A 12,402-nucleotide genomic window follows, 5' to 3' on the forward strand; every position below is an offset into this window, starting at 1 on the left:
TATTTTATGGGGGGTGGGTAGGGTAGGGTATCCATCTGCTTTTATCATCATCATCTGGAAAGGGGAAATATATGAATAAATATATCAGCAAAGCATTCAAGGTGTGGCTTGTTTCTTTAATGTCCAGTATTATTTGCAGCTTAGATTTTAAACCTTAAAATCTATAATGGAAACACTCATTTCCCTCTAGTATCTGTGATTCTCCACCCTACCAGACATTCATCAAATACTCTTTTCTCTTAGGTGGGAAGAAAGGGAAAAGAAAATCAAGGCATGTGGTCCCCTTCATAGATTTCCTGGCTACTTGCCCCTATGTTTCTCTTCCCTCTATGTTCCTTTTGCTTTGCCTATCACTTTAGATTTTACCTTACCAGAAGTAGAAAGTCTATAGTTGCCACAAGGCTCAGACTACACCACTGCCATGAAAAGATGGAGGTATTGTGCAACAATCAGTTCACAGTGGAGTAGGATCAGATCTCATAAATACTTACGCCTTGCCTTAGTTTGCAGCAAGCCTGGATATCTTGCTGGTATACATTTCAAGAATCTCCAAAGGTACATTGGGAATTGTTGGGCCTCACATCTTGTGACACATTAAAAAAAACTCAATAATAAGAACCCATGAGGAGATCAAAGTCACTGACATTTTTGCCTTAGAGTAATGGTAAACCCCTTTACCTATAAGAAACCTTCATCTTAGGGCTGTGGGTGTGGCCTCAAGTGGTAAAGTGCTAGTATAGTAAGCAGGAGGCCCTAAGCTGAAATTCCACTACTTCAAATTAAAAAGAAAAGAAAGGATACAAATAGAATGAAAGGAAATGAAAAAATTCCACATAATCCATATGTTCAGTGTGCAATTTTTGATGTCCTAACACATAGCAAATTGCAAGTCATTCACCATTCTGGAACAAGTGAAATAGTTCCACTTTCACTTATCTTAAAAAGAGGAATGACAGAAGACTTGCTCTAAGCACAGTAGCAATGTGAATTGGTAAGCACTCATATTTGTGTTTTGAAACATAGGAATCGTGCAAGACATTTTATAATTGCAGTACAATAACATTTCAAATGCATAAAATTCCTACCATTTGTAAGTCTTTAAAAGCCCACTTAATCAGTTCTTTAAAAATGAGGAAATTGAAGCCATAATTGGGAGTATAATGAAAAAATAAAATTAATGAAAAAAGCACTACACAGTAAAACCCATGAGATGCAGCCAACACTGCACTTACAGAAAAATCATAATTTAAGCATTTCAGCTCCTAAATACAGTGCAAGAGAAATTAGTTTGCCATTGCAAATGAGAAACTGAAAAGCTTAAAAATGTATTACAACTTACAGAAGTTTGGGAGAGGAAAGAGGAATTTGTAATATAAGCAACATAGAAAAGACCAGATAATCATTTCAAAAACAGTAAATAACATGGTGTAGCTACCTCTCTTTTTACATCCAAATTACTAGATTAAGGTATGTGCATGGTAGATGTTCAATGGTGTATCTCATATCAACAAGTTACTTGCAAGTTAATAAAATGATTACCATGGAGCTGAAACGTGTTATTTGGAGGTCAAGGGGGAACAGACAGACGAATGGAGAGAGGAACAGTGGGTGAATGCAGTCATAACATTCAATGTACATATGTGAAAATGGAACTAAAGATCGTGTTCAGACAGATGGGGGAGAATGATGAAGGGGATGCCATTGATCAACAGGTATTGTACTCATAAGGTGACATGGTCAATTAAAACCCTATTGTACAAACACTTAAAGGTAATAAAAATTACAGGGAAATCGTAAAGGCACTGTAACACAATATGGATAGACACGCTTCTATTCTTGGGATGGGAAAGGCCCTCCTAAGCATGATATAAAACACCAGAAATTATGAAGGAAAAGGTGGAAAAATGGGTCCAGACCAAGATATAATAAGGAAACCAAACAGTATAGCAAAAGACAGACTGGCAGAGGTCAATTTCATGAGAAAAAGTCACTGAGATCAAAATTATAGTTCAGGGACTTGATAAGATCCGTGTTGTGGGTCTGGAAATGCAGAAAGCAAAGTCAGCTAGAGGAGAAAATGGGAAACAATGAAGTCACAAGGGCTTCTGGTGAACAATGGTCAGTTCTGGAATCACTGCGATGGTCATTCTAAATTATTACAAATAGGGTCAAGAGGGTGGGCTCTTCAGTCCCTGACTAGCTGTGAGTATGAATTTGGAAAGGGTATGAATCAAGCTATATCTGAGAAGGGCTCCGTTGAGGGCTCTCGGCCTCCAACAATCTCAGGAGCTTGAGAATCAAGCTGTGCTGAAGGACAGGAGGGGGCATAGGGCTCAGTGCAGATGCTGCACCCCACTGTCCACTATAACGCATCCCTTTCCTTCAAGAACCTGGGTATGTTGTGCTACTTTTCCTGCAGAAAACACCAGTGAAACACACAACAGGCCTACTAATAGAGCTGGTCTTGAAACTGAACGTCATCATATCCCTGACCCATAGCCATTTGGGGGGGGGGGGGAGAGGGGAGGGTCTAACCTAAGGAAAGATAGCCACACTACTTTGTCCATATCATGAAAGTGTTTTGGTGCTTATTTCGACTGCCTTATCTTGACAGTTCTTATAGTTGAAGTTATCAAGGACCATCACTTTCTTTGTGGTTTTGGAGTCCATGCTTAGATGATATGTTAACACTTTATCAAGAGCTGTGGCAGGCTTGTAAATATGTATGGTGCAGGAATACTTCCGTGCCTACAAAGTCTCCCTTGATCAATGTGATGGTGTCTCCAGTGATTACCTTTATTAGAACCTAGTCCTCTGTATATCTTCACAGCACCTGATATTATATGTTGCATAGACTTTATAGATCTTTTGGAATATGGTGTCACCTAAGAGCAGACCCAGCCTTTCCTGACCATATTATGCTCTCAATCCATTATTGCTTTGGGAAAGCCATTAAAAACCATCTTGATGGAGTTCCAGGTTTTCATGCAAACCAGAGTGCTATTTATTTTAAAACGGGGAGAAATATCCTCCTTTAGAGAACCTAGAAGATTCAGAGAAAGCTGAGAAATTAAGATACTTGAGTACGTCACTTGGGGTCCTTCTTCTTGCCTCAGAGTCCCAATCAGGGCCCTGAGCTTCATGTAATCAACTTCCCAAGATTTAGAGTTTAACTTTCTCTTCTCATAATTATGTAATGAATCTTAAAGTAGGGTCTTCCTCTCTCTCTCTTCTGACTGAAAAAGAGTCCCTGTATGTTGCCAGGGAGATCCTCAGATTTTTTACATTTAACCTCTAACAGGTGACAAGTTATCAACCTTGTTTGTCCTTCTCTACTATTGTACCCAGAATCAGTAACTTATTCCATTTCCCCTACATTTTCCACACGTGTTATACATATATATATAAATAAACGGTTTATATTGTATATATATATATATACACTGCACGATGTATGTACTATGCACTATATATATATGTATAGATATAGATAAAGTGTGTGTATGTGTGTGTGCGTGCGTGCCACACACACTGAGGCTTAGACTCAGGGCCTGGGTTCTGTCCCTGAGCTTCTTTTGTCAAGGCTAGCACACTACAACTTTCACTCAAATCTCCATTTCTTGTTTTCTGGTGGTTAATTGGAGATGAGAGTCTCATGGACCCTCCTGCAGCTGGCTTCATCACAATCCTTAGATTTCAGCCTCTTGAGTAGCGAGGATTATAGGTATGAGCCACCAGAGGCTGGCTTAAAATGTCATTTTAATAGTTGGTTCTGGCCTTCTCAGCTTGAGAGAAGAGCCCAATTGACCAAGGCCTTCTAGGTCTCCTTTGACAGAAATTCACCCTTCTCTTTCCAGAAATCTATGTAGATGAAATGGATACTTCAACTAGATGTATTGGGCTGCTTTCAGGCACACTGCATACATCTGCACCAGGAAGAAATTCCTTTGTGCCTAGCCAGCAACCAAAAGGAACTGTATAGAGCCATATCCTATTCTCTCAGGCCTAAGTCACACTCTCTGAGGATCTGGCCCCTGCTACCACTCAGATTCATAGTAATCAGTGTCTAAGGAAGGAACTGTCATTTTCTCAAGCCTTGAAGTGCTTTGGCATTAACACTGGGCTTTGCTCTCCTAGAGCCCTGGCTCTTGACCCATCCTTCATTTGTTGTCTTAGAAGACATCTCAACATCTCCCTGATATAACTACTGCTCCTAGGCCCCACCATAATACGGGTAAATGTGGGCCCAACTGACACTAGTGTAAAGAACAAGTGTTCAGTGAAGATTTGAAGATTAGACAGTGAGTTGGAGGACCTATTAAGATAAAATTTCACTTATGTTCTCAAATAATTGCCAAGCAAAAGCAAGCCAACATATCCTTTTAATGTTACAGGTAAGACAAAACAATTTTTCCATTTCTTTATACCATCTATGTTACTGCTGAATTTATTCCCATTTCCAAAGAAAAACTCTACTGCCAGGTTAGCCTATTCCAAGTGACAAAATAACACAGTCTTGAGTAATTAGCGAGACACACCTAAACTATATTAACAGGTATACATGCATGGTGACTGTTGTTGTGCATTACATAGGAAATAAACTTAATTAAAAGGAACAGCTGAAAAATTACAAAGGAAACAAAGGTCAATTTCATAGTCACCCAACTAGAAGAGGAAAATAAAAAATTGGGGCTCATTTCCCATGGGGCCAGAGAAGGTGCTATGGCCCTGACTATAGCTCATGCTTAGCGGCGGCGGCGGCGGCGGCGGCTATGTTCCTCTCTCAAAGCCTCATCATACAAGATAGGGAAGGACCTGGGATCATTCCCACTGAACTTGGCCCAGTGGTGAAGGATTTTCATCTTTGTGGTTTCAGCACGAGCTCTGGGGCCCCACAGGAATTCATAGATAATTGGATTAGCATGGGGCACCTGCCGGTACTCCAGGTACTGCAACCGCACAAAATCTTCCATGATTAACCTCCTAATATTCCCATAGATATAGTGCCGTTTCTCTACACAAATCCCCATCTTACACAATGCTCCCCAAATCACCTCTTCAGTGGCCCGATTGCCACTTCTAAAGATAAAGCACAGGACCATAATCAGAAGGCCCGTCTTGGGCACTCCATGGACGTCACTCCTCAACCCATCATACCTGAGGCCGGCAGCAGGGACAAGGATATAGGCGCGATGGGCGGGATTTATTTCTATCATGTCAGTGCCAAACACTAGCTTCATGCACTCACGGGTTTTGTTGAAGATTGCAGGGAACAAATTACGGTGGCAACGGACCACATGAGTGAGGATTTCTGCCCTACTGACTGGCTGCCTCATTTGATACCTGAGGAGTAGGAATGGCACCAGGGAAATTGAGTAACGTAGCAAGGCCAAAGGACCTAAGATGTTGCGCTGGAAAAACAGAATTTCGGATCCTTGGCTTCTGGAGCCCTGATCAAATTCAGGCCCCACACTAGAGACCAAGGCAGTAGGGGGAGAGGAAGGTCTTGGTGGACTCGGGGGATCACATGGTATCCCAAAAGTAGGCACCTCCCTTGGAGTGGCCAGCATCAGAGTGGTAAAAGCGGAGCAAGAGGGAGTGGCAGTGGCCGCCTCCTCCTCCTTAGGGACTAGCCCATTGAGGCCTGACTCAGGAGCCTTTCTTTTGGCCTTAGGGCTTCCCTCATTGTCTTGCTGGTTCTTCTCACTATGAGGCATGATGACTTTCCCTGGAGACTGCAGGCAGGACTTTGGGCAGGTACTCAGTGATGGGAACCTCACAGGCCTAGGGGAGAGAAGAAGCATGTGAGTGGACTCAATTGAGAACCACATCCTTGGCAACTCTTGAAAAGACCTACTAAAAAAAAAAGCTTATTGCTCTGCACCAGTGGTTCATGTCTGTAATCCTAGCTATTCAGGAGGCTGAGAGCTGAGGACTGAAATTCAAAGCCAGCCTCTACAGGAATGTCTGAGACACATCTCTAATTAAACACACACACACACACACACACACACACCACACAAATCCAAAACTGGAAGTGGAACCGTGGCTTAAGTGGTAGAGTGCCAGCCCAAAAGCTCAGAAACAGTGCCCAGGCCCTGAGTTCAAGCCCCAGGACTGGCATACACACACACACACACACACACACACACACACACACACACGCACACACACACACACACACACGGTTTTTTGTTTAGATAGTATTCTAGTGTTTCCTGGTCTCCTACGTTCCTGAGAGCTTAAGAGAACTGAAATTGCTTCTTGGAATGCAGACAGGTGACAGAGCTTGGGGCTGTGCATGGACTAGTAGGGCATGTGGGGCTGAAAAATATGGGATTTCCTGTGTTCTCGAATATGGGGGACATTTTGTGAACATTCAGGGTATATACCTCACCTTGACACCTGATCCCTCCTGGGCATCTCCTCCTTTGTAACATGAGGTTGCCTTAGACTTTGTTCTTAATTCCTGGCCGCTGGAGCTTGGCAGAAGCTCTCGCTCTCTCTGGCTTCCTCAGGCTATGACCTGTGAGTATATCACTGTGCTTCCAGGCCCACAGGAAAGGAGGCTGTATTTTGTGAAGTTTCACAGTTTGGGGGATAGAAGGCCTCTTTTGTGCTCACTCTGGATCCCAACTGTCACCTTGAAGGTTATGGAAACCTTTCTTCTGATGGCTTGAGGCAATCTTTCAGAACAAAGGTCCTCTTCCCAGAGTTAGAGCAAAAGGCAGTGAGAGGACCTCATATCTTGCTACACCTCTAGGAGAGACAGCAAGCACTGGGGAAATTGATTGTAAGCCATATTGATGTGAGACCTGTTCAGTCCTAATCTTGATAGATGACAAGATATAGAACTCTATACTGAGAATCGCAGTCTATTATCTTAAGACACAGCCTTTGTCTATCATATACTGGAAGAAATGTAGGGAGGCCATTCCATTCAGTCCTTACATTTTTCTATAGCTAATGAAGGGGGAAGGTTGGGGAACAGGGTCTCGTGTGTGGTCCCGTGTGTTTTTGTGATGGTGATCCCTCTCTCCTCACCTTGATTCCTGGCAGATCCTGGACACTTCCCTCTGCTGACCAGATATGGTCCCTTCCACTCTCCTGATGCTTCCTCTTACTTCAAGGCCTCAAGGTCCTCAGACCTGGGAGACAGAAGTAAGGATATAGCTCATTTGCACACCCTTGCAGGGGTTTCCCTAGGCTGAAGGAAGGAGCAAGTTTCAGAGGTCTTCTTTTGTCTAGAATATCCTCAATAGATTCCTATATTCCATGCAAGGCCTGGTACTTTTCCTGTGCTGACTTGCACATGCATCTCACACGCACAAAGCCACCATCTTTCCTTGACCCCCAACCCAACATTGAGTAGGAAGGCTAAGAAAGCATCTCTTTCCCAGGTTCGTGTTTGGAGCCACTTTGGGCTGGCAGGCAGGACAGTTGTCCCATGTGTTGGGTCTGGGGTCTTCTTGATCCTCATCACCTCCCTTCCCCAGGTCTCTGCTAAACAGAGGTTACATTCCTCAGATTAAGGCACACTCTTCCCTGACATCCCAGAGGCAGAAGTGAAGGTACCCGGGATTTGTTCACTATGCTCAGGGACTCCCAAGACTTGTGGGCAGGCAGAGGTCTCTGTCTGATGTTGATGGCAAGACGTTTCATTTCTGTGTTTGACATTTCCCCCTTGATTCTAGGCAAGAAACTTATCTTCTGAAGACCTGAGTCTTCTGCATTAGATTGGAGAGTCAGATCACATGCACAAAATGACTCAGTCTGACAGTGGGGGCAGACATGTATCCAACATGTCATGGGGACCTGGATCACTCTAGCCTTCCTCATGTCTCACCTGATTTCTACTGGATCTCTTACTGTGCTCACCTGAGGCCCTGCTCCTTCTGTTTAGGTACTGTCTTCTCTGAGAGTTAGACATGGAATTTAGGCATTACCAGCCTGGTCACTCTGCATAGGAGTCTGCATGGATTATCATCAGGGGCAGGGTTTGGTAGGGTTCCCTTTGTTCTGAAGTCTGAGATTCTCTTCCTTGAAATATATGCCCTGTCCCAATAAACCTAGGTTTTCAATTCTTTCCTGATCGCCAAGTCTGGAGTTAGCGGTTAGCACATCTGACTCAAGTACGCAAAATACCTAGAAATAATAGCAGAGGTACATAGGAATTGGGGGGACACTGCACCTTCCCTCTATGTCTTCCCCTTGATTTCTAGCAGTGTTAGACCTTGTCCTATGTATCCCGTTAGTCCAAGGCTGTGATTCCCATGGCTAAGGATGAGAAAGTGGTGAGGCACTCATGTGAGTAGATGTCGTTTGTGCATGTCTAACAACAAGGGCACAATTGGGTTAGGGAGTGACCCTTTATCTAGGGTGTTTCCTCTAGCCATGTTCAGATGTTGTTTTCATACTTCCCAGAGCTGATAGATCTTCCCTGCATAGATCTTACTCAAAACTGTGCTTCCGGGGCAAGAGATGGAGGAGGCTTGCAATCATCTTTGTGATTTGGTGACATGGGTAGGGTGAGAACAGATGCACAGTCGATTCAGAAACTATCTGGGAGGGGATTCTCTGTATATTCTGAGTTCTCACCTGGACACCTCAAAGAGGCAGGACTTCTTTGCTTCACGAACCTCAGACCAAGGCTGCAACTCCTAGGGTTCCCTGAGGCAGAAAGAAGGGTAAAAAAGAGGATGGGGACACTTGTCTGACTAGATACCACAGTGTGGTCTTGGGGTCATAAAGGAAGGTATGACTAGATTATTTAGTGACTGTCTATGAGGGCTCCAGCCTGTCTGCCCTCTTTTCTCACAGACATATTTTTCAGTCCCAGTCTGTTCCTTTCTCAGACTTCAGTCTAAGGTACTGATTCCAAGGCTCCCCTGAATTTGAAGAAGGGGTGTGGGATTGGACTGGGAGGGATGGGGGTTATGTCCTGACTTACACAATTGTATGTGCTTGGCTGACAGAGGTAGGACTGGCTTATCTCGGGTCCCTCTTTGTGGTAGGGGGCTTGTCTGTTTTCTGTCAGTGTTTAGCTGGTCCTTACAGTCTTCCCAGTGGCTATTTCCCCCTACTGACCTGCAAGGAAGGGTTTCTCAGGGTTCCTTTGGAGAACTTCCTGTATTCTCCCCAAGTCTCAAAGGAGTTTTCAGAGTGTGAACCTTTCTGTGGCAAATGTACAAGTAAAGCTCTAATTGCTGAGGTTCCTTCAAGCAGGAATTGGTGGAGGGGTACGGGGAGGTAAGGGATGGATGATGGCAGTCTGAGTGGATGGTACTCTGTAGTCGTTCGAGGTTAGAAAGAGAGGCAGGGTGGATTGGGGGCAGGGGATCTTGTACCTTGGCTGCGGTTATTCCTAACTGTTGTTGAGATCTGTCATAGAACCAGAACATCTCCTGTTCAGACCTCAGAGCAAGTTTGTGCGTTCTAGGGCTCCCTGAGACTGAAAGACAGGTGGGGGAGGGTGCCCATCTGATGTACCTGTGTGGCACAAAGGTGACACCAGGGGCATGAGTGGATTATTTGGGGTTTCTCGACTGTCATCGTGATAATTGAGGGTGCACAAACAACTTCCCTCACATACCAGGGACCCCCAAACTAAGAGTGGTGGAGGAGTGGGGGAAGAAGGGCAGGGGTGGTGGATTTCTCTTAACTGACTGCCGTCAAGTAGTGCTGAGGTAAAGAAAGACAGGGGGCTGGAATTTTAGGGGACCTTCTATTTTATCGGTGTTTCCGTAGCATCCTCTTCCTTCCACAAACCTGATTAGTGGGTCCCGTGAGGCAAAAGCGGGGTGAGGAGGGGCCCAGGCCGTGTTGGACTACCTAGCTACCCCTATGCGGCTCCAACGTGACAAGAAGCAGGGGTGCATTTTCATTGTAACCCAGTACGTCGGGGGTGCTTGTTCTGCCCACCCTCGGTTGTCCATGCGAGCCCTCACAGACCTCCTACGTCCTCTCCCGTCCACAGGCCCGGACCAACTGTGCCACTGCCGGGGTTCCCTGAGGAGAAAGCACCCCGGTGGTGTCAGGTAAAAGAGATGGTGGCAGTGGTCGGTGGGATTCCTCTATACAGTGGTAGTCGCGGTCGCTGGCTTTGTCCCTCCGTCCCCTCCAGCTCCCGCTCCAGCCCTCACCGATTCCAGGACAACTCAACCGAGGCACTGAAGCGGCTCAGTCTCCAGACCGCCAACCCGCAGCTGCTCACTGGCCGCGCTGGAATGCACTGAGGTGAGAGACCGCGTGCGTGCGGGGGCGCAGCGAGGTCACGTGACTGGACGCCCTTAGTGTCGCTGCCAAGGGGGGGGAGGGGAAGTGGGTAGAGAAAGAGGTGAGAAAAGCACGGGGATGGCTAGCGGTGCTCACGTGACTTGCCGTTCCAGGCAGGTGCGAGGCAGAGACATAGGAGGGCGGGGAGGAGAAAGGAATGCGGAAAGGTACTGGACGGTAGGACGGCGGTCACATGACTCAACGCCCGTAGTTGTGCGTAGTAAAACACATGCCACTACAATCCTGGCGCTGTCTCTGCGTGCTAGGGGCTTCGTCCATAACTACACAACTCCCCCGTGACCGCTGAGCACCGTCCCACAGCTCCCACGTGACCGCTCACCAACTTCCGGTAGCCCCTTCGCATGAAGCTGACCAACGCCCGGAAGCGCACAACTCCCTCGGGAGGGGAGAGGAGGGAGGAGGCGGGAGAGGGAAGACGTCAAAGCCACGAGCTAGAGCTTCTCTAAGTACAACCCTACACTTCGCGACATCCACCTGCAACTTCATATGAAGCTTCGGCATCCCCAAACTCCCGGAGTTGGAAGGAAGGGTGTTGAGAGGTGGGGAAAGGTGTGCTATGAGTGCCAATGCTGCCAAAGTGACGGCTCTCATCCAAGCACCCACGCTCGCCCTTCATGTCACAAACTGCCTTTTATATCACCATGGCTCACATGATACCTGCTGTTGATGTTATATCCACTTCATGTACATGGCTGACCAAGGGTGACAGATACCGTGAAAGACGATTCTCCACACAGTGAAACTCCTTCTCTTGTAGCCTCCACTTTTCGTTTCTCACAAGGCATACATATCGTGTCCTTCATGGTCATTAGTCTACTCCCTATACACTCACATTCCCTGGAATTCACAGAGAAGTTAGTAGATTGCTCAACTCTGACCATGATGTCAACACCATTCCAGACTAGATTTTACATCTCATGTACAATACAGATCATACATAGATCAGTATGTACATAAACATGCAAATGTTACATAACTAATATTTTTAACTTCATTACATTAACTGACACTAAGACGTTACTAAAAGAACTTTCTGTATGTGCAAGTCACGAGCACAATGGTCACCTCCATCACAGGCTTACACAAGGGAGCCACAGTGCCACCACATTGCACTTGGAAAGCAGAATGAAGCAAACATGGCTACTCTTCACTCTTAAAATCCCAATACTTTCTTGGAATCCAGTACCCTTTCTGGTTTCTCCTCTGATATCTCCTGTTTGAAATGGAATGTCTGTCCTGTGCTACCTTCATGATTGTGGTTGGAAGCACGTAACTTGTTGGATATCACAGGTTCCCATATGAAGAGGAATTTTTGTCAAGAGCCATCCTAATTCATGTTCCACTCATACGCCATTTATATGACACTTTTGATAGAACCTCAGGCTTCAGCCTTTACAATTGATAGTACAATGACTGCAGACTACTGGGGCTGGGGGACGGAATGAATGCACCTCGCCTGTGATGACAGGAATCTGGAGGGCCGGGGTGGACTCCAAGAATGGATTGCTCTCGTGTCCTTTCATCAGTTTCTGAATCAAAGCCCTCACTACCAGTATCCTGTGTCTGACCATGAGGCCTCTAGGGAAGTAATGGCGGTTAATGGCAGTCACAAGGTTGGGGCCTTGATCTGACAGGATTAGTATTATTATAAAAATACTAGGTGAAATAAACCTTGCCCTTATCTCCTCTCGTCTCCTCTCCTCTCCACTCCTCTTCTCCCCTCTCTTTTATCTATTACAGAGACTGAAAGAAGACAAAGGAAAGGTATAGTTAAAAAAACAAAAAACAGCTAGCCATTTCAAACAAGAATCAAAGTTTCTCCACAAGGCACTCCCACTAGACCTTGATTGGAGGCTTCTAGCCTCCAGAATTATGAGAAAAAAAATTGTTTCAACCTCATACAAATGGTACCTTCTTAGACCAGCCAAACATGAATAAGATGTAACTGAATGTAGCAAAATCTTCATTCAGTTTCTTCACTTAAAAACATTTATATTTTTCACACTGAATAAGACAAAAACATTTATATTTGCCATTTAGGCCTATGATTCATTTTGAGTTATAATTTTACATGGGGAATGCTATGTATGTCAATTAATGTTACAT

At 45.2% G+C, this 12,402-nt stretch overlaps 1 protein-coding gene across 1 annotated transcript; it reads right to left on the reverse strand.

Moving 5' to 3' along the window:
• Positions 1 to 4,745: 4,745 nt before the first annotated feature.
• LOC125344077 (melanoma-associated antigen 8-like) lies at positions 4,746 to 10,912 on the reverse strand. Its single transcript, XM_048336677.1, has 2 exons — positions 10,755 to 10,912; positions 4,746 to 5,784 (listed from the first exon to the last, which is right to left on the reverse strand). The coding sequence occupies exons 1-2, from the start codon at positions 10,910 to 10,912 to the stop codon at positions 4,746 to 4,748; spliced, it is 1,197 nt and encodes a 398-aa protein (XP_048192634.1).
• Between the last annotated feature and the right edge of the window lie 1,490 nt (positions 10,913 to 12,402).

The sequence above is a fragment of the Perognathus longimembris genome, chromosome 28 (genome assembly GCF_023159225.1).
Source record: "Perognathus longimembris pacificus isolate PPM17 chromosome 28, ASM2315922v1, whole genome shotgun sequence".
NCBI lineage: Eukaryota > Metazoa > Chordata > Mammalia > Rodentia > Heteromyidae > Perognathus > Perognathus longimembris.